At 43.6% G+C, this 18,710-nt stretch overlaps 1 protein-coding gene across 1 annotated transcript in view; it reads right to left on the reverse strand.

Annotated features, from left to right (window-relative positions):
* The window catches only part of LOC139536290 (eyes absent homolog 2-like), a gene marked incomplete in the record, with an annotated part of 49,126 nt that overhangs the window by 9,884 nt on the left and 20,532 nt on the right, over positions 1-18,710 (reverse strand). The window contains 6 exon segments of the mRNA XM_071336699.1: positions 2,068-2,157; positions 7,476-7,559; positions 8,420-8,559; positions 9,070-9,235; positions 12,933-13,009; positions 16,951-17,064. Of these exon segments, the coding sequence (XP_071192800.1) occupies positions 2,068-2,157; positions 7,476-7,559; positions 8,420-8,559; positions 9,070-9,235; positions 12,933-13,009; positions 16,951-17,064 (671 nt within the window).

The raw sequence follows: 18,710 nt of genomic DNA on the forward strand, positions 1-18,710 counted from the left end.
CCTATTTGGTAGTTGATAACAGGTCTATTTGGTAGTTGATAACAGGTCTATTTGGTAGTTGATAACAGGTCTATTTGGTAGTTGATAACAGGCCTATTTGGTAGTTGATAACAGGTCTATTTGTAGGCCTACCTTGTGACAGAAGCTATGGATCCTCTGTGGCCTCTAGACCTACTCCTGGTGTAGTCTTCTGAATGACTTCATGTCTTTCCTCAAAGACAGCAGTAATTCTAGAACTTTGGCAAATACATTTCAATTTATCAGGGGTGCTGCTCCACCTCCAACACCCTTCCTACAACTCTGATTCTATAAGGAAATACATGATGAAGTGCAACGCTGGAGAGATGACAGTCGCAGGCTCACGTTTATCAGAGCAGAGAGAGAGAGATCAGAAAATGTGAGTCTCGTTCTAGTAGAGATTTTTATTTATTTATTTTACTGTTATTTTACCAGGTAAGTTGACTGAGAACACGTTCTCATTTGCAGCAACGACCTGGGGAATAGTTACAGGGGAGAGGAGGGGGATGAATGAGCCAATTATAAACTGGGGATTATTAGGTGACCATGATGGTTTGAGGGCCAGATTGGGAATTTAGCCAGGACACCGGGGTTAACACCCCTACTCTTACGATAAGTGCCATGGGATCTTTAATAACCTCAGAGAGTCAGGACACCCGTTTAACGTCCCATCCGAAAGACGGCACCCTACACAGGGCAGTGTCCCCAATCACTGCCCTGGGGCATTGGGATATTTTTTTAGACCAGAGGAAAGTGTGCCTCCTACTGGCCCTCCAACACCACGTCCAGCAGCATCTGGTCTCCCATCCAGGGACTGACCAGGACCGACCCTGCTTAGCTTCAGAAGCAAGCCAACAGTGGTATGCAGGGTGGTATGCTGCTGGCAAAGGCGTGCTTCTCTCACCACGGCAATGTCTACACGTTGGTCTATTTTATATTTAACCAGGCAAGTCAGTTAAGAACAAATTCTTATTTACAATGACAGCCTACCAGGGAACAGTGGGATAAATGTCTTGTTCAGGGGCAGAACGACAGATTTTTACCTTGTCAGGCTACCTGCCGCCCGTCTATATCGGCTACAATGTAGCACAAACCATAAACCCGGGCCGGCCCAACACCAATCAATTCTTACAATATCAGGCATGTTTTCACATAACATTATGTTTTTTAGAGTGTAAAAGAATTAAAGAGGAGGAAACTTGAATTAACTCAGATTTTATTGTAATTTTCATATTGCAAACAGTGAAAATAATTGTTCACGCCACGAGAGGTACCGGAACCTGGTAAATGGGTTCCAGATCAAAACAGTCAAGCATTGAGAGGTGCTGGATCCTGTTCTGGCAGGATCTGGCTCAAATTAAGCACTGAGTAAATGACGGAATATCCCTAATAATGTGAAAGGGAATATTTTTTGAATATGATGCAATATTGACATGAGAGATGTCACTGAACCTTGACATATACTTGAAATATAAGAAAATCCCTCTAGAACTGAGCTGTCTATCATTGTCTATATAAAACATATCATACTGCTTATAGTTAGGGCCAGGCATCTTTTCCAGACCGTATGACCTGACCAGGAAAAACTGAGCTCTAACTGCAGCCTTGAGTTTGTGGGAGTATGGGGAATGGGGGGATGAGGATGGGGGATGAGGACGGAGAGATGGAGGGATGGGGGTTGGAGGATGGAGAGATTGGGGGATGGGGGATGAGGATGGAGGTGGGAGGGTGGAGGGATGGGGATGGAGGGATGGGGATGAGGCATGGAGGATGAGGGATGGGGGATGAGGGATGGAGAGATGGAGGATGGGGGATGAGGCATGGAGAATGGAGAGATGGGGGATGAGGGACGCGGGATGGGGATGGAGGGATCGAGGGATGGAGGGATGGTGGATGGAGGGATGGAGGGATGGGGGATGAGGGATGGAGGTGGGACGATGGAGGTATGGGGGATGGATCTAATAAGCAATAATATGTATGATGGATGATGTCTAATAAGCAAGAGTATGGATGATGGATAATGTCATTCATTAGGTAAATGAATCTCACCTCCAGGTCATTGAAGAATAGTCGTGAGTCGGCCAGGTTAAAGATCATCTCTTCCATCCACAGGCCCAGCGACACCGCCTTGGATGAGTCCTGACAGGACACACATAGACAAGGTTAATACAGCTGTATGTACCAGGATGTACTGTCATAACTCTACTTCCACACTTCGTTTTCACTCAGGGCTCTATTCAATCTGGACTGCACAAATGTAAAGGTCATTTCCTATTGAGCCGACATCTACAGTGTTTACTGTGAATGCAGTCTCTGCTAACGTGGGAACATTGCCGGCTACCCGGACTATTTGCATTGTGTTCTTTTACGCTGCTGCTACTCTCTGTTTATCATCTATGCATAGTCACTTTAACTATACCTACATGTACATATTACCTCAATTAGCCCGACTAACTGGTGCCCCCGCACATTGACTCTGTACCGATACCACCTGTATATAGCCTTGCTACTGTTATTTTTCACTGTCTTTTTACTGTTGTTTTTATTTCTTTACTTATCTATTGTTCACCTAATACCTAGTTTTACTTAAAAATTGCACTGTTGATTAGGGCCTGTAAGTAAGCATTTCACTGTAAGGTCTACACCTGTTGTATCCGGCGCACGTGACAAATCAACTTGATTTGATTGACTAGAGCCCTTTGTCTCCCATTGACATCAATGCATAACTACTGTAGGTGAACATTTGACTGAAGTGGAAGTTAGGTTTCCTGCTTCATGGACCACTTGTTTACACGTGTTTAAGAGGACTCTTGTACTTCCAGGTCATTGTTCATCTCAGGAAAAAATACATGTCTGTGTTCTTAGGCTTAACACAGGTAGGATGGTTTGCATAGTGGTATATACACTGAGTATACAAAACATTAGGAGCACCTTCATATTATTGAGTTGCTGGATTCACCTGGTCAGTCCTATGTCATGGGAAGGTGTTCCTAATGTTTTGTATACTCAGTGTATATTGTATGAATATATATGAATGTTGTCAGCGAAACAGAGATGTTAGTTAAGGCTTCAACATAATGAGCTGTTGATATTCTGCACGATACACCATCAAATCAACAGGACACAACCAAGCTTCAAACAAACCTGACTCTATATCCACGCCGAGGGAATAGACATTCAGATCAATAGAGCTAACAGAGGTGCCATAATAGCTTTGGTATGTAATTATGCCAGTGTTTAGTCTGCCTATCTGACAGTCATTATTTTCTCCCTATGTCCAAACAACCTTCTAGACACTGGCAGTCCTTCTCTCTGATTGACAGGACAGGTTCTATCTCCTGAGCAGGAAATCTGATTACATTTCTGTCAATCATTCTTTCCACCAAACTGCACCCTTACCTCTCTCTCTCTCTCTGTCACACATACACAGAATTCAGGAATGAAGAAGAGGTGCTTTACTAAATTATTATATATCTTCCGTAGAAGAAACAGAGAAGCAGTTTGCAAGAAAACATTCCGGTGCAGTGTTGTTGTGGGGAGTGTCTGGGCACCGGCAGGGCAGCTTGCTGTGTGCTGTACTGGCACTGTGGCGGTGCGTCAACAGCTTGGCAGTGTGTCAGAAATGGAGGACTGAGGCGTCAGCCAAAGGTGAGTGTCAGATTATGGTTTGGAAAGATGACAGCCTTCTTCCCACCTCCAATTGTGAATGAGGAGGCGAGGGGGCAGAAAGAGAGGGATGGGAGGAGACTGAGGGAAGGTGAAGGAGACGGAGGAGGTGTTTCATTCAAATGGAGTAATTATCCGTAATCACCCTCTCTGCTAAGCATAAGGCTTCTTGAATACTTCTTGAATGCGGAGGGAGGTAGCAATGAAAAATAAAAGAGCTCCAGTTTACTCTTCCTGCTAATCACAGGCAGGAATTCACAGAGAACAAGAACACATCAGAAAGGAGAAAAACATCCCACCCCCCCGTTTGGGGACTTTTGTCTTCGTGCAGAGAGGAAATTCATACACTAAGACAGAGAGAGAAAGAGTAGGGCGCAGGCTCCGTAGCCGACGTATGATAAATGAGATGCCGTCTGATCACTAACGTAGAGAATAAAATCTTAATGTGCTCTAGAGTTCTCCTCGGCTTTTCAAAGGCAGTGAAAACATTCTTTCAGCGCGACCATTTGTTTTCCACATCTTTCTGGGTCCAAGCGTGCCTTGCTTGCCTTAACACAGGCCAAACACTTGTTTACCTCAATGAGTTTGGTCATACCACAATGACTGTCATGGGGAATGATTTATAGTCCGTCTGGACTAGACACGCCATTACATTTGGAAGATGAATTGGGGTCCTTTTTCTATAAGAGAGGGAAACCTGAGCTAACGTAAACATTGGTCGTTGTCTGACAGTGAGCATTATTGTGAGAAAGACGTTTCAAACCCGCTCCTACATAATTGAAAACCAATTCCTGGTTTGTACATAATCCCACTAGGCCTATGCACTCTCGACTTTGGTCGAAATCTTTTTGGAGATTTGAGAAATGTTCCCCCTCCACCCCCTTCCTCCCAAACAACTTTCTTTCCCTATCTTACATGTCTGAGTTTTGATGTCAGAGCATGTCGGATTGTTCGCCGTTTCAGCTGGGAAGCTGCTGGGTGGAATCAGGAATTTGGCACATCAGTCGAACGTCAAACCTTCCACCCTCTCCTTCCCCCCCGACGATACAAAGAAAAAGAAACAAGGTCGTGCAAAAATGGTGATGTGCTTAGGTCTTATACTCTCTCCTCCTCTCTCTACTCTCTCATCCCTCTCTTCCTTTCCTCATCTCTCTCTCCACTCTCCTCCTCCTTTCCTCCTCTCTCCTCCTCTCGCTACTCTCTCCTCCTCTCACTACTCTCTCATCCCCCTCTTCCTTTCCTCATCTCTCTCTCTCCACTCTCTCTCTTCCTTTCCTCCTCTCTCCTCATCTCTCTCCACTCTCATCCTCTCTCTCTTCCTTTCCTCCTCTTCCTCCTCTCACTACTCTCTCCACTCTCCTCCTCTCTCTTCCTTTCCTCCTCTCACTACTCTCTCCCCTCTCTCTCCTCCTCTCTCTACTCTCTTCTCCTCACAACTCTCTCCTCCTCTCCTCCTTTCTCTCCGCCTCTCTTCTCCTCTCCTCTCTTCTCCTCTCACTACTCTCTTCTCCTCTCCTCCTTTCTCTCCGCCTCTCTTCTCTTTTACTCTCTCTCCTCCTCTCACTAATATATTCTCCTCTCCTCCTCTCTCTCCTCTCTTCTCCTCTTCTCTCTCTCTTCCTCTCAATACTCTCTTCTCCTCTCTCTCCTCCTCTCTCCTCCTCTTCTCTCTCTCTTCCTTTCCTCCTCTCTCCTCCTCTCTCTCCTCCTTTCACTACTCTCTCCTCTCTTTCCTCCTCTCCTCCTCTCGCTACTCTCTCCTCCTCTCACTACTCTCTTCTCCTCTCCTCCTTTCTCTCCACCTCTCTTCTCTTCTCCTCTCTCTCCTCCTCTCACTAATCTATTCTCCTCTCCTCCTCTCTTCTCTTCTTCTCTCTCTCTTCCTCTCAATACTCTATTCTCCTCTCCTCCTCTCTCTTCTCCTCTCACTACTCTCTCTCTTCTCTTCTCACTATTCTCTACACCTCTCACTATTCTCTCCACATCTCACTATTCTCTCCACCTCTCACTATTCTCTCCACCTCTCACTATTCTCTCCACCTCTCACTATTCTCTCCACCTCTCACTATTCTCTCCACCTCTCACTATTCTCTCCACCTCTCACTATTCTCTCCACCTCTCACTATTCTCTCAGCCTCTCACTATTCTCTCCACCTCTCACTATTCTCTCCACCTCTCACTATTCTCTCCTCCTCTCTTCTCCTCTTCTCTCTCTCTTCCTTTCCTCCTCTCTCCTCCTCTCTCTCCTCCTTTTACAACTCTCTCCTCTCTCCTCCTCACACTACTCTCTCCTCTCCTCCTCTCTTCTCCTCTCCTCCTCTCACTACTCTCTCCTCTCTTTCCTCCTCTCCTCCTCTCTCGCTTCTCCTCTCGCTACTCTCTCCTCCTCTCACTACTCTCTTCTCCTCTCCTCCTTTCTCTCCACCTCTCTTCTCTTCTCCTCTCTCTCCTCCTCTCACTAATCTCTTATCCTCTCCTCCTCTCTCTCTTCTCCTCTCACTACTCTCTCTCTTCTCTTCTCACTATTCTCTCCACCTCTCACTATTCTCTCCACCTCTCACTATTCTCTCCACCTCTCACTATTCTCTCCACCTCTCACTATTCTCTCCACCTCTCACTATTCTCTCCGCCTCTCACTATTCTCTCCACCTCTCACTATTCTCTCCTCCTCTCTCTCCTCCTCTCTTCTCCTCTTCTCTCTCTCTTCCTCTCAATACTCTCTTCTCCTCTCTCTCCTCCTCTCTTCTCCTCTTCTCTCTCTCTTCCTTTCCTCCTCTCTCCTCCTCTCTCTCATCCTCTCACTACTCTCTTCTCCTCTCCTCCTTTCTCTCCACCTCTCTTCTCTTCTCATCTCTCTCCTCCTCTCACTAATCTCTTATCCTCTCCTCCTCTCTCTCTTCTCCTCTCACTACTCTCTCTCTTCTCTTCTCACTATTCTCTCCACCTCTCACTATTCTCTCCACCTCTCACTATTCTCTCCACCTCTCACTATTCTCTCCACCTCTCACTATTCTCTCCACCTCTCACTATTCTCTCCACCTCTCACTATTCTCTCCACCTCTCACTATTCTCTCCACCTCTCACTATTCTCTCAGCCTCTCACTATTCTCTCCGCCTCTCACTATTCTCTCCACCTCTCACTATTCTCTCCACCTCTCACTATTCTCTCCACCTCTCACTATTCTCTCCACCTCTCACTCCTCTTCTCTCTCCTCCTCTCTCTCCTCTCTCCTCCTCTCACTCCTCTCTTTTCCTATCACGAATCACTCCCTGGCTCCTTGTTTACATCACGGCAAACCGCAGAGGGACAGTGAGAATTCAAAACACAGTCACGGCCAAAAAAAAGAAACATGACTATTGTTCCCATCATCAGCTGCCTGTCTATTATGTAAAGGTGAATCAGCTGTCAATCAAACAGTGGGACGTGGGTTGGCCAAACAAGTCCACTGGGTTATATAAAGAGACAAGAGGGTAGAGCAGGAAAACACCAAGCGTGTGAAAAGTCAAGGAGAGAGCAAAGGACAAAAACACTACTAAAAGAGTTACGTTTCAACAAATGAATCCTAACTTCCACGTGAGCAAAATTTCCGCTTAGTCCCATTGACCTCAATGTGTGACTAAGACAACATTTCACTGGAAGTTAGGATTCACCTCAAACTGATAGTGCATAGTTCATCTCATAAAGGATTAGTTCAATAACCCAGCAAATACTTTTAGGGTTATTTCATCCTAAAAGTGATACGTAGAGAATATTCACCATGTCAAATGAATGTATGTTGACTGTTTTGTACCTTGCAAAATCGGGTGGAGAAGCTCCCTGTGAGCAAAGAGTGGAAAATGATGATGGTCTCGTCTAGGTCCCACACAAACACACGCTGGAAAATAATACAATAATACAATAATAAAATAATACAATAATAAAATAATACAATAGACAATTTGCTGAATATTAACATCATATCTACACTGGGAAGAAAATGACAATGAGGGTTAAACATACAGCCTGATTAATCAGAAGAAAATGTTTGTAAAACTGATAGCATAAATGATAAATGTACTGACGATCTCAGTGCAGTTGTGAAAGTATTACTCTACTGTAGTCCATCTGTCCAAATGTCAACAAACTTTGGCCTTAATGTTGTGTGTGTGTGGGACTTCCATGGAGTGTAACATTACCTCTATATCTGAGTCCAGGGGGCTGTAACATTACCTCTATATCTGAGTCCAGGGGGCTGTAACATTACCTCTATATCTGAGTCCAGGGGGCTGTAACATTACCTCTATATCTGAGTCCAGGGGGCTGTAACATTACCTCTATATCTGAGTCTAGGGGGGGCTGTAACATTACCTCTATATCTGAGTCCAGGGGGGGCTGTAATATTACCTCTATATCTGAGTCCATGGGCTGTAACATTACCTCTATATCTGAGTCCAGGGGGGGGCTGTAACATTACCTCTATATCTGAGTCCAGGGGGGGCTGTAACATTACCTCTATATCTGAGTCCAGGGGGCTGTAACATTACCTCTATATCTGAGTCCAGGGGGGGCTGTAACATTACCTCTATATCTGAGTCCATGGAGTGTAACATTACCTCTATATCTGAGTCCAGGGGGGGCTGTAACATTACCTCTATATCTGAGTCTAGGGGGGGCTGTAACATTACCTCTATATCTGAGTCCAGGGGGCTGTAACATTACCTCTATATCTGAGTCCAGGGGGGGCTGTAACATTACCTCTATATCTGAGTCCAGGGGGGGCTGTGGGTCACTGACTCTTTTCCTGCCCCTCAGTTTCCCGTCTGAGCTCCGTCTGGCTGGCACCGCCTCCGGCTCTTTCCCTGGGGTGGGGGGGCTAGGGGGGGGATGGTACTCTCCTGGCACACACACACACACACACACACACACACACACACACAGGCGCACGCATACACACACACAGACGCACAGACGCACAGACACACAGACACACACACACACACACACACACACACACACACACACACACACACACACACACACACACACACACACACACACACACACACACACACACACACACACACACACACACACACACACACACACACACACACATCACATCAATGAAAATGTCTAAAACACCAAACAACACAACACTAAGATAAATACAATGTTAAGAGGACAATAATACAATGTTAAGAGGACAATAATACAATGTTAAGAGGACAATAATACAATGTTAAGAGGACAATAATGCAATGTTAAGAGGACAATAATACAATGTTAAGAGGACAATAATACAATGTTAAGAGGACAATAATACAATGTTAAGAGGACAATAATACAATGTTAAGAGGATGATAAGTCATTTTCCAACAAAGGGAAAGAGGAGCAACCGTCTGTACCTGTTTGGGACTCTGGGCTGTGATTGGGCACCACAGCGGGGTGTTCTGGATGCTGATAAGGTATGGACGTGGTGATGGCACTAGGGCTGAGGTACGGGCTATTGTAGTGTGTGTTGTAGTACGGTGAGTACTGGCTTTGGCTGTAGCTGGAGTACCCTGAGAAGTCCTGACAGAGGGAACAAGATCACTATTAAACACGTGAGAGGAAAATACACAGAATATTACAAATGATCACATATTGAGCATCACAGTTCAAAGGCTCCTGAACAGCTTCTACCTTTCTGCTTTTCTCCCCTACCTACAGTTGAAGTCGGAAGTTTACATACACTTAGGTTGGAGTCATTAAAACTCGTTTTTCAACCACTCCACAAATGTCTTGTTAACAAACTATAGTTTCGGCAAGTCGGTTAGGACATCTACTTTGTGCATGATACAAGTAATTTGCCCAACAATTGTTTACAGACAGATTATTTTACTTATAATTCAATGTATCACAATTCCAGTGGGTCAGAAGTTTACATACACTAAGTTGACTGTGCCTTTAAACAGCTTGGAAAATTCCAGAAAATGATGTCATGGCTTTAGAAGATTCTGATAGGCTAATTGACATCATTTGAGTCAATTGGAGGTGTACCTGTGGATGTATTTCAAGGCCTACCTTCAAACTCAGTGCCTCTTCACTTGACATCGTGGGAAAATCAAAAGAAATCAGCAAAGACCTCAGAAAAGAAATTGTAGACCTCCACAAGTCTGGTTTATCCTTGGGAGCAATTTCCAAACGCCTGAAGGTACCATGTTCATCTGTACAAACAATAGTACGCAAGTATAAACACCATGGGACCGCTCAGCCGTCATACCGCTCAGGAAGGAGACGCGTTCCGTCTCCCGGAGATGAATGTAATTTGGTGCGAAAAGTGCAAATCAATCCCAGAACAACAGCAAAGGACCTTGTGAAGATGCTGGAGGAAACAGGTACAAAAGTATCTATATCCACAGTAAAACGTGTCCTATATTGATATAACCTGAAAGGCCGCTCAGCAAGGAAGAAGCCACTGCTCCAAAACCGCCATAAAAAAAGCCAGACTACGGTTTGCAGCTGCACATGGGGACAAAGTTCGTACTTTTTGGAGAAATGTTTTCTGGTCTGATGAAACAAAAATAGAACTGTTTGGCCATAATGACCATCGTTATGTTTGGAGGAAAAAGGGGAAGGCTTGCAAGCCGAAGAACACCATCCCAACCGTGAAGCACGGGGGTGGCAGCATCATGTTGTGGGGGTGCTTTGGTGCAGGAGGGACTGGTGCACTTCACAAAATAGATGTTAGGGGAAATTATGTGGCTATATTGAAGCAACATCTCAAGAAATCAGTCAGGAAGTAAAAGCTTGGTCGTAAAATGGGTCTTCCAAATGGACAATGACCTCAAGCATACTTCCAAAGTTTTGGCAAAATGGCTTAAGGACAACAAAGTCAAGGTATTTGAGTGGCCGTCACAAAGCCCTGACCTCAATCCTATAGAAAAATTGTGGGCAGAACTGAAAAAGCGTATGCGAACAAGGAGGCCTACAAACCTGACTCAGTTACACCAGCTCTGTCAGGAGGAATGGGCCAAAATTCACCCAACTTATTGTGGGAAGCTTGTGGAAGGCTACCCAAAATGTTTGACCCAAGTTAACTTCTTTGGGAAAGGAGGGCAGTATTGAGTAGCTTGGATGAATAAGGTACCCAGAGTAAACTGCTTGTTATCCAGGCCCAGAAGCTATGATATGCATATAAGTAGTAGATTTGGATAGAAAACACTCTAAAGTTTCCAAAACTGTTAAAATAATGTCTGTGAGTATAACAGAACTCATATGGCTGAGACAAATCCAACCAGGAAGTGGGAAATCTGAAGTTTGTAGTTTCATTTAAGTGATTGCCTATCCAATATGCTGTGTCTATGGGGCCAGTTGCACTTCCCAGGGCTTCCAGCAGATGTCAACAGTCTTTAGAAAGTTGTTTGAGGCTTCTATTGTGAAAGGAGGTCGAATGAGAGCTGTTTCAACAAGTGGACTAAGCTGTGGCCAATGAGTTGTTTACTGCGCGGTCACGCGGGTGCGCCGTTCCTTCTTTTTCCTCTGTAATGAATACGCTATTGTCCGGTTGGAATATTATTGAAGATTTATTATAAAATGACCCTAAGGATTGATTGTAAACATCTTTTGACATGTTTCTACAAACTGTAATGGAACTCTTTTGACTTTTCGTCTGGATTTTGCGCTCACGCATTGTGCCTTTGGAATAGTGAACTAAATGCGCAAACAAAACAGAGGTATTTGGACATAAATATGGACGTAATCGAACAAAACAAACATTTCTTGTGGAAGTGGGAGTCCTGGGAGTGCATTCCGACGAAGATCAGCAAAGGTAAGTGAAGATTTATAATGCTATTTCTGACTTTTGTTGACTCCACAATTTTGGTGGGTAACTGTATGGCTTGCTTTTGTGGCTGAACTCTGTACTCAGATTATTGAATAATGTGCTTTTGCCGTAAAGCTTTTTTGAAATCTGACACAACGGTTGCATTAAGAACAAGTGTATCTTTAATTCTATGTAAAACATGTATCTTTCATCAAAGTTTATGATGAGTATTTATGTTATTTGACGTGGCTCTACAATTTCTCCGGATGTTTTGGAGGCATTTCTGAACATGGTGCCAATGTAAACGGAGGTTTTTGGATATAAATATGAACTTTATCGAACAAAACATATATGTATTGTGTAACATGAAGTCCTATGAGTGTCATCTGATGAAGATCATCAAAGGTTAGTGATTAATTTTATCTATATTTCTGCTTTTTGTGACTCCACTCTTTGGCTGGAAAAATGGCTGTGTTTTTCTGTGATTTGGCGGTGACCTAACATAATCGTTTGTGGTGCTTTCTCTGTAAAGCCTTTTTGAAATCGGACACTGTTGTGGGATTAACAACAAGATTACCTTTAAAATGGTATAAGATACTTGTATGTTTGAGGAATTTTAATTATGAGATTTCTGTTGTTTTGAATTTGGCGCCCTGCAATTTCACTGGCTGTTGGCGAGGTGGGACGCTAGCGTCCCGAACGATCCCAGAGAGGTTAAACAATTTAAAGGCAATGCTACCAAATACTAATTGAGTGTATGTAAACTTCTGACCCACTGGGAATGTGATGAAAGAAATAAAAGCTGAAATAAATCATTCTCTCTACTATTATTCTGACATTTCACATTCTTAAAATAAAGTGGTGATCCTAACTGACCTAAGACAGGGAATTTTTACTAGGAATAAATGTCAGGAATGGTTGAAAACTGAGTTTAAATGTATTTGGCTTAGGTGTATGTAAACTTTCGACTTCAACTGTACATGTACATATTACCTCATTCAATCCCCCCAACTACCTCACATCCCAGTACACTGACTCAGTACTCCTTGTATGTAGCCTGTATAAAGCCTCATTGTTATTTATTGTGTTACTAGTTTATTTTGATCTAATTGTTAATTTTCTTACTTTTTAACTGCATTGTTGGGAAAGGGCTCGTAAGTAAGCATTTCACATTAAAGTATACTCTTGTTGTATTGGGCGCATGTGACAAATAACATTTTATTTTATTTATTTGAAATCAGACTGGATTATTCAGTCAATACTTTTATCATTTTTTTTTGTTTTTGTTCAATGTCCTCATGAAGGACATTATTGCAGAAAGCTTGAAAATGTGTGACACATACAATTGTAGGTTGCAGAACTCCAAACTCATTTCATACCATCCCAGCTATTTGGATACTTTGTGTACTGCAAGAGAAAGCTGGTTTTGTTTGTAATGTCTTGCGTATTACATCTGGTACTGACCTGTTGTGTGGTGTTGAAGGGAGTTGAGCTTGTGATGGGGTTGGCTCCCTGGAAAATCCCAGATGAAATACTGCTACCTGGAAAACAACATTAAACCAACGTTAAAAACAGACTCACATTGACAGATGTTGGACGTCTACTGAAAGCTGCAATGGAAAAATATGTTTATTGTTATTTTATCCCTTGAAAGAGATGTTTATAATGAATGGAAACAAAGCAGGAGAATTCAACAATGCAAGAAATAGCAGACCAGAAATAGCAGACCAGAAATAGCAGACCAGAAATAGCAGACCAGAAATAGCAGACCAGAAATAGCAGACCTATCATTCAACTATATCAGTCAATTGCCACTCATTATGGGACAATACAATAGAATTTCTAACTATGTAGACTTATACTGTGAGACAACATTGGCCCTAGAATTTTTCCCCAGAAATCCTGGTTGGAAGATTCACGGAATAAGAAGGGAATAAGCGGAAAAATCTGAAAGCCTCCGACCATCATTTCTGAAAAACATGAGAATTTGAGGAAAGTTACTGGACTTTTGAACCCTAGTTGGCCTAAAATATAGAGATATTGGATATTAATTTGACAAGTATTGTCATAGAAAAATTATCCTGCAGCAACAGATTTTGAACATTTAGTCCATAATGTTGCTTGATCGGTGGTTAGGCTATTAGCTGGCCAAAATGAGCCTACATGTGCTATACTGTTAATATAACCATGTTTTAGTGCATGTTTTCAGTGAATTTATGTATATCATGAAGCTCATCTTCATTTCCTGAGGCGCAGGAAAATTCTCAACAACAACAGAGTGAGCAAATTAAGATCCTACACCTGTATCGTAATGTAATCAACTTAACACTTATCACTGAAGTAGCTTCACGACTGGCTTTAAAACATTGACTTGCCTCAACCCCTCCAGTGACAAGCCAGTCCTCAGGGAGTATTGATTGATGAGTCCCAACAACAACAATGCAGGTGGGGGAGCCCTGGTGCGCTACCTAGCTAATCCATCAGTGTTATCAACTCTGCTGAAGGAATGCCTTCCTCTGGGCTCTTTTCCCTGGCCACACTTGTTTGTTACCCCTCCATCCATCCATCCATCCATCCATCCATCCATCCATCCATCCACCCACCCACCCACCCCAAGACTCAATGATAGATGAATGACTACCCAGAACCACCCGGGAGTCATCTAGGACCACACAACATAGTCTTCAAAGCAACAACAACACAAACCAGAAGCTTTCCAAATAAATAGTGGACTTTCTGGTTCTGATTTGGTTTCTCCTCTGTAGTGTAGTGTGTAGTGTGTAGTGTGTGTGTGTGTGTGTGTGGGAGGAGAGGTCTAGTGGTCTTGTACATGGAGTTGCCATGGAAGCTTGTTTCAAGTCACTCAAGATTTTGTTTACCTGTATTAAAACAAATGACTTAACACAGAGTTTCCCCATGTATTAATCAGCTGTCATGATTTCAGATAGCTGGAATACCAGTGTTTCAGTCTTGCTTTCTGAAGGCAGCGGTAGCCGGCTGAAGCTGGAACAGACCACCATTTATTCCAAGCTTAAACTACAAATTACAGACCAAGACAAACACGACCCTCTTTGATGATGTATCAATGTGGATTCTAGAATCCTCTTCTGTTCAACTCGCCCAATAAGAAACGCTCATTTTTGTTTTTCATTGCAAAAGGTTTTGCTACGGTGCATACTACAGTGGCCTTGCATTCCCCTGTCAGTGGGTCCATGCAGTTCTTCCATTAGGCTCACAACATGCACCTTAACCTCTAGCCTCTGACGGAGCAGGGTCAATTTCATGCTGCTTTGAAATCCATCAAGTCCCACTGAGCCAAGCATGCTCTGGGCGCCAAATAACTGGGGAATGTGTAGAGCACAGACACACACATAGACACATGTACGCACCCACGCACGTGTGCAGACACACACACAAGCATACACACGCACACATGGATGCACGTACACACACACACTTTCTTTTACTCTTTCTCTCTCTCTCTTAAACACCCACATGCCCCCTCACCGTCACCCCCTCACACACACACCCACATGCTGGTCTGAGCCCGGGCTGTGTGTTGTGGGTGTGGTGGGAGGAAGGGGGCTGACGCCATGCACCCAGACCGCAGCTAATCGAGAACAGGTGTGGAGGAGGACAGACGGCACTGCTACGGACACCCACCTGGAAACGCCAGGACCTCACTCACTGGCCCGTAGTAATGGAGAGATCAGAGAGAGAAAGAAAGAGAGGGAGCGAAGGTATATGGACTGGAAAAAATAGGATATATCTCAGCAAGTGAGAGAGGCAGAGAGAGAGAGAGAGAGAGAGAGAGAGAGAGAGAGAGAAAGAGAGAGCGAGAGAGATCAGAGAGAGAGAGAGGGAGAGAGAGATCAGAGAGAGAGAGAGATATCAGAGAGAGAGAGAGGGAGAGAGATCAGAGAGAGAGATCAGAGAGAGGGAGAGAGAGAGAGAGAGCGAGAGAGAGAGAGAGAGAGAGAGGGGGAGAGAGAGAGAGAGAGAGATCAGAGAGAAATAATGACAGAGAGAGGAGGAAGAGAGATCAGAGAGAAATAAATACAGAGAGAGGAGGAGGAGAGATCAGAGAGAAATAAATACAGAGAGAAGAGGAGGAGAGATCAGAGAGAAATAGAGAGAGAGAGGAGGAGAGATCAGCGAGAAATAGAGAGAGAGAGAGGAGGAGAGATCAGAGAGAAATAGAGAGAGAGAGGAGGAGAGATCAGAGAGAAATAGAGAGAGAGAGGAGGAGAGATCAGAGAGAAATAGAGAGAGAGAGGAGGAGAGATCAGAGAGAAATAAATACAGAGAGAAGAGGAGGAGAGATCAGAGAGAAATAAATACAGAGAGAAGAGGAGGAGAGATTAGAGAGAAATAGAGAGAGAGAGGAGGAGAGATCAGAGAGAAATAGAGAGAGAGAGGAGGAGGAGGAGAGATCAGAGAAATAGAGAGAGAGAAGAGGAGGAGAGATCAGAGAGAAATAAAGAGAGAGAGAAAAGGAGGAGAGATCAGAGAGAAATAAATACAGAGAGAAGAGGAGGAGGAGAGATCAGAGAGAAATAAATACAGAGAGAAGAGGAGGAGAGATCAGAGAGAAATAAATACAGAGAGAAGAGGAGGAGAGATCAGAGAGAAAGGACCAGAGAGAGGTGGAGAGATTAGAGGGAGTGGGAGGACTGACTGTGTGGGTATTTGTGTGTGTGTCTGTTTTGTGTGCCTGTGTATGTGTGTGTGTGTGTGTCTGTGTGTGTTTGTGTGTGTGTGTGTGTCTGTCTGTCTGTCTGTGTGTGTGTGTGTGTGTGTGTGTGTGTGTGTGTGTGTGTGTGTGTGTGTGTGTGTGTGTGTGTGTGTGTGTGTGTGTGTGTGTGTGTGTGTGTGTGTGTGTGTGTGTGTGTGTGTGTGTGTGTGTGTGTGTGTGTGTGTACGTGTGTGTGTGTACGTGTGTGTGTGTACGTGTGTGTGTGTGTGTGTGTGTGTGTGTGTGTGTGTGTGTGTCTGTCTGTCTGTCTGTCTGTCTGTCTGTCTGTCTGTCTGTCTGTCTGTCTGTGTGCGTGTATGTGTGTGTGTCTGTGTGTGTGTGTGTGTGTGTGTGTGTGTGTGTGTGTGTGTGTGTGTGTGTGTGTGTGTGTGTGTGTGTGTGTCTGTCTGTCTGTCTGTCTGTCTGTCTGTCTGTCTGTCTGTCTGTCTGTCTGTCTGTCTGTGTGTGTGTGTGTGTGTGTGTGTGTGTGTGTGTGTGTGTGTGTGTGTGTGTGTGTGTGTGTGTGTGTGTGTGTGTGTGTACGTGTGTGTGTGTGTCTGTGTGTGTGTGTGCGTGTATGTATGTGTGTCTGTCTGTTTGTGTATGTGTGTCTGTGTGTGTCTGTGTGTGTCTGTGTGTGTCTGTGTGTGTGTGTGTGTGTGTGTGTGTGTGTGTGTGTGTGTGTGTGTGTGTGTGTGTGTGTGTGTGTGTGTGTGTGTGTGTGTAGAGAAAGAGAGAGTGACTGACCGTGTGTAGAGTAGCCATAGAGAGCCTGGCTGGGGGGAGTGCTGCTGTAGTTTGAGTAGTTCAGGAGGCTGTTCTGTCCTGGAGAGAGGCTAAGGCCATCCTCTGTCTTAATGTCTGCAGAGGAAAGGACAGACATAATTATTATCCACACTGGATTCAGTTACTGACACTGGTTACACTGGGTTTTACAGAGAGGCATGCTGGGAAACGGGATGTGTTGCACACAGCCTGCAGGCCTCTAGTTTGAGGCCCCTGGTGTAAATGGATGTGAGGGATGTGTTGCACACAGCCTGCAGGCCTCTAGTTTGAGGCCCCTGGTGTAAATGGATGTGAGGGATGTGTTGCACACAGCCTGCAGGCCTCTAGTTTGAGGCCCCTGGTGTAAATGGATGTGAGGGATGTTTTGCACACAGCCTGCAGGCCTCTAGTTTGAGGCCCCTGGTGTAAATGGATGTGAGGGATGTTTTGCACACAGCCTGCAGGCCTCTAGTTTGAGGCCCCTGGTGTAAATGGATGTGAGGGATGTTTTGCACACAGCATGCAGGCCTCTAGTTTGAGGCCCCTGGTGTAAATGGATGTGGAGTTGTTACACCTTTTGCGCGATCACATTCGCTGCTGCTACTGTTTACTATCTATCATGTTGCCTCGTCACTTTATCCCTACCTATATGTACATATCTATCGCAGTGAACTCGTACCTCTGCACATTGACTCGGTACTGGTACCCAGTGTACAGTATATAGCTGAGTTATTGTTACTCATTGTGTATTTATTCCTTGTGTTATTATTTGTAATATTATTGATTATTTTGTATTTATTTTTTAACTCTCTCAAGATACCTATTCAAGATACCTATTCAAAATAACCTATTCACAATACCTATTCACGATACCTATTCACGATACCTATTCAAGATACCTATTCAAGATACCTATTCAAAATAACCTATTCACAATACCTATTCAAGATACCTATTCAAAATACCTATTCAAGATACCTATTCAAAATACCTATTCACGATACCTATTCACGATACCTATTCACGATACCTATTCAAGATACCTATTCACGATACCTATGCACGATACCTATTCAAGTTACCTATTCAAAATAACCTATTCACAATACCTATTCAAGATACCTATTCACGATACCTATTCAAGATACCTATTCAAAATACCTATTCACGATACCTATTCACGATACCTATTCACGATACCTATTCAAGATACCTATTCACGATACCTATGCACGATACCTATTCAAGTTACCTATTCAAAATAACCTATTCACGATACGTATTCAAGATACCTATTCACGATACCTATTCAAGATACCTATTCACGATACCTATTCAAGATATCAATTCAATATACCTATTCAAGAAACCTATTCAAGATACCTATTCACGATACGTATTCAAGATACCTATTCACGATACGTATTCAAGATACCTATTCACGATACCTATTCACAATACCTATTCACGATACCTATTCAAGATACCTATTCACGATACCTATTCAAGATACCTATTCAAGATACCTATTCAAAATAACCTATTCACAATACCTATTCAAGATACCTATTCAAAATACCTATTCAAGATACCTATTCACGGTACCTATTCACGATACCTATTCACGATACCTATTCACGATACCTATTCAAGATACCTATTCATGATACCTATGCACGATACCTATTCAAGTTACCTATTCAAAATAACCTATTCACAATACCTATTCAAGATACCTATTC

This window comes from Salvelinus alpinus, chromosome 12 (genome assembly GCF_045679555.1).
Source record: "Salvelinus alpinus chromosome 12, SLU_Salpinus.1, whole genome shotgun sequence".
NCBI lineage: Eukaryota > Metazoa > Chordata > Actinopteri > Salmoniformes > Salmonidae > Salvelinus > Salvelinus alpinus.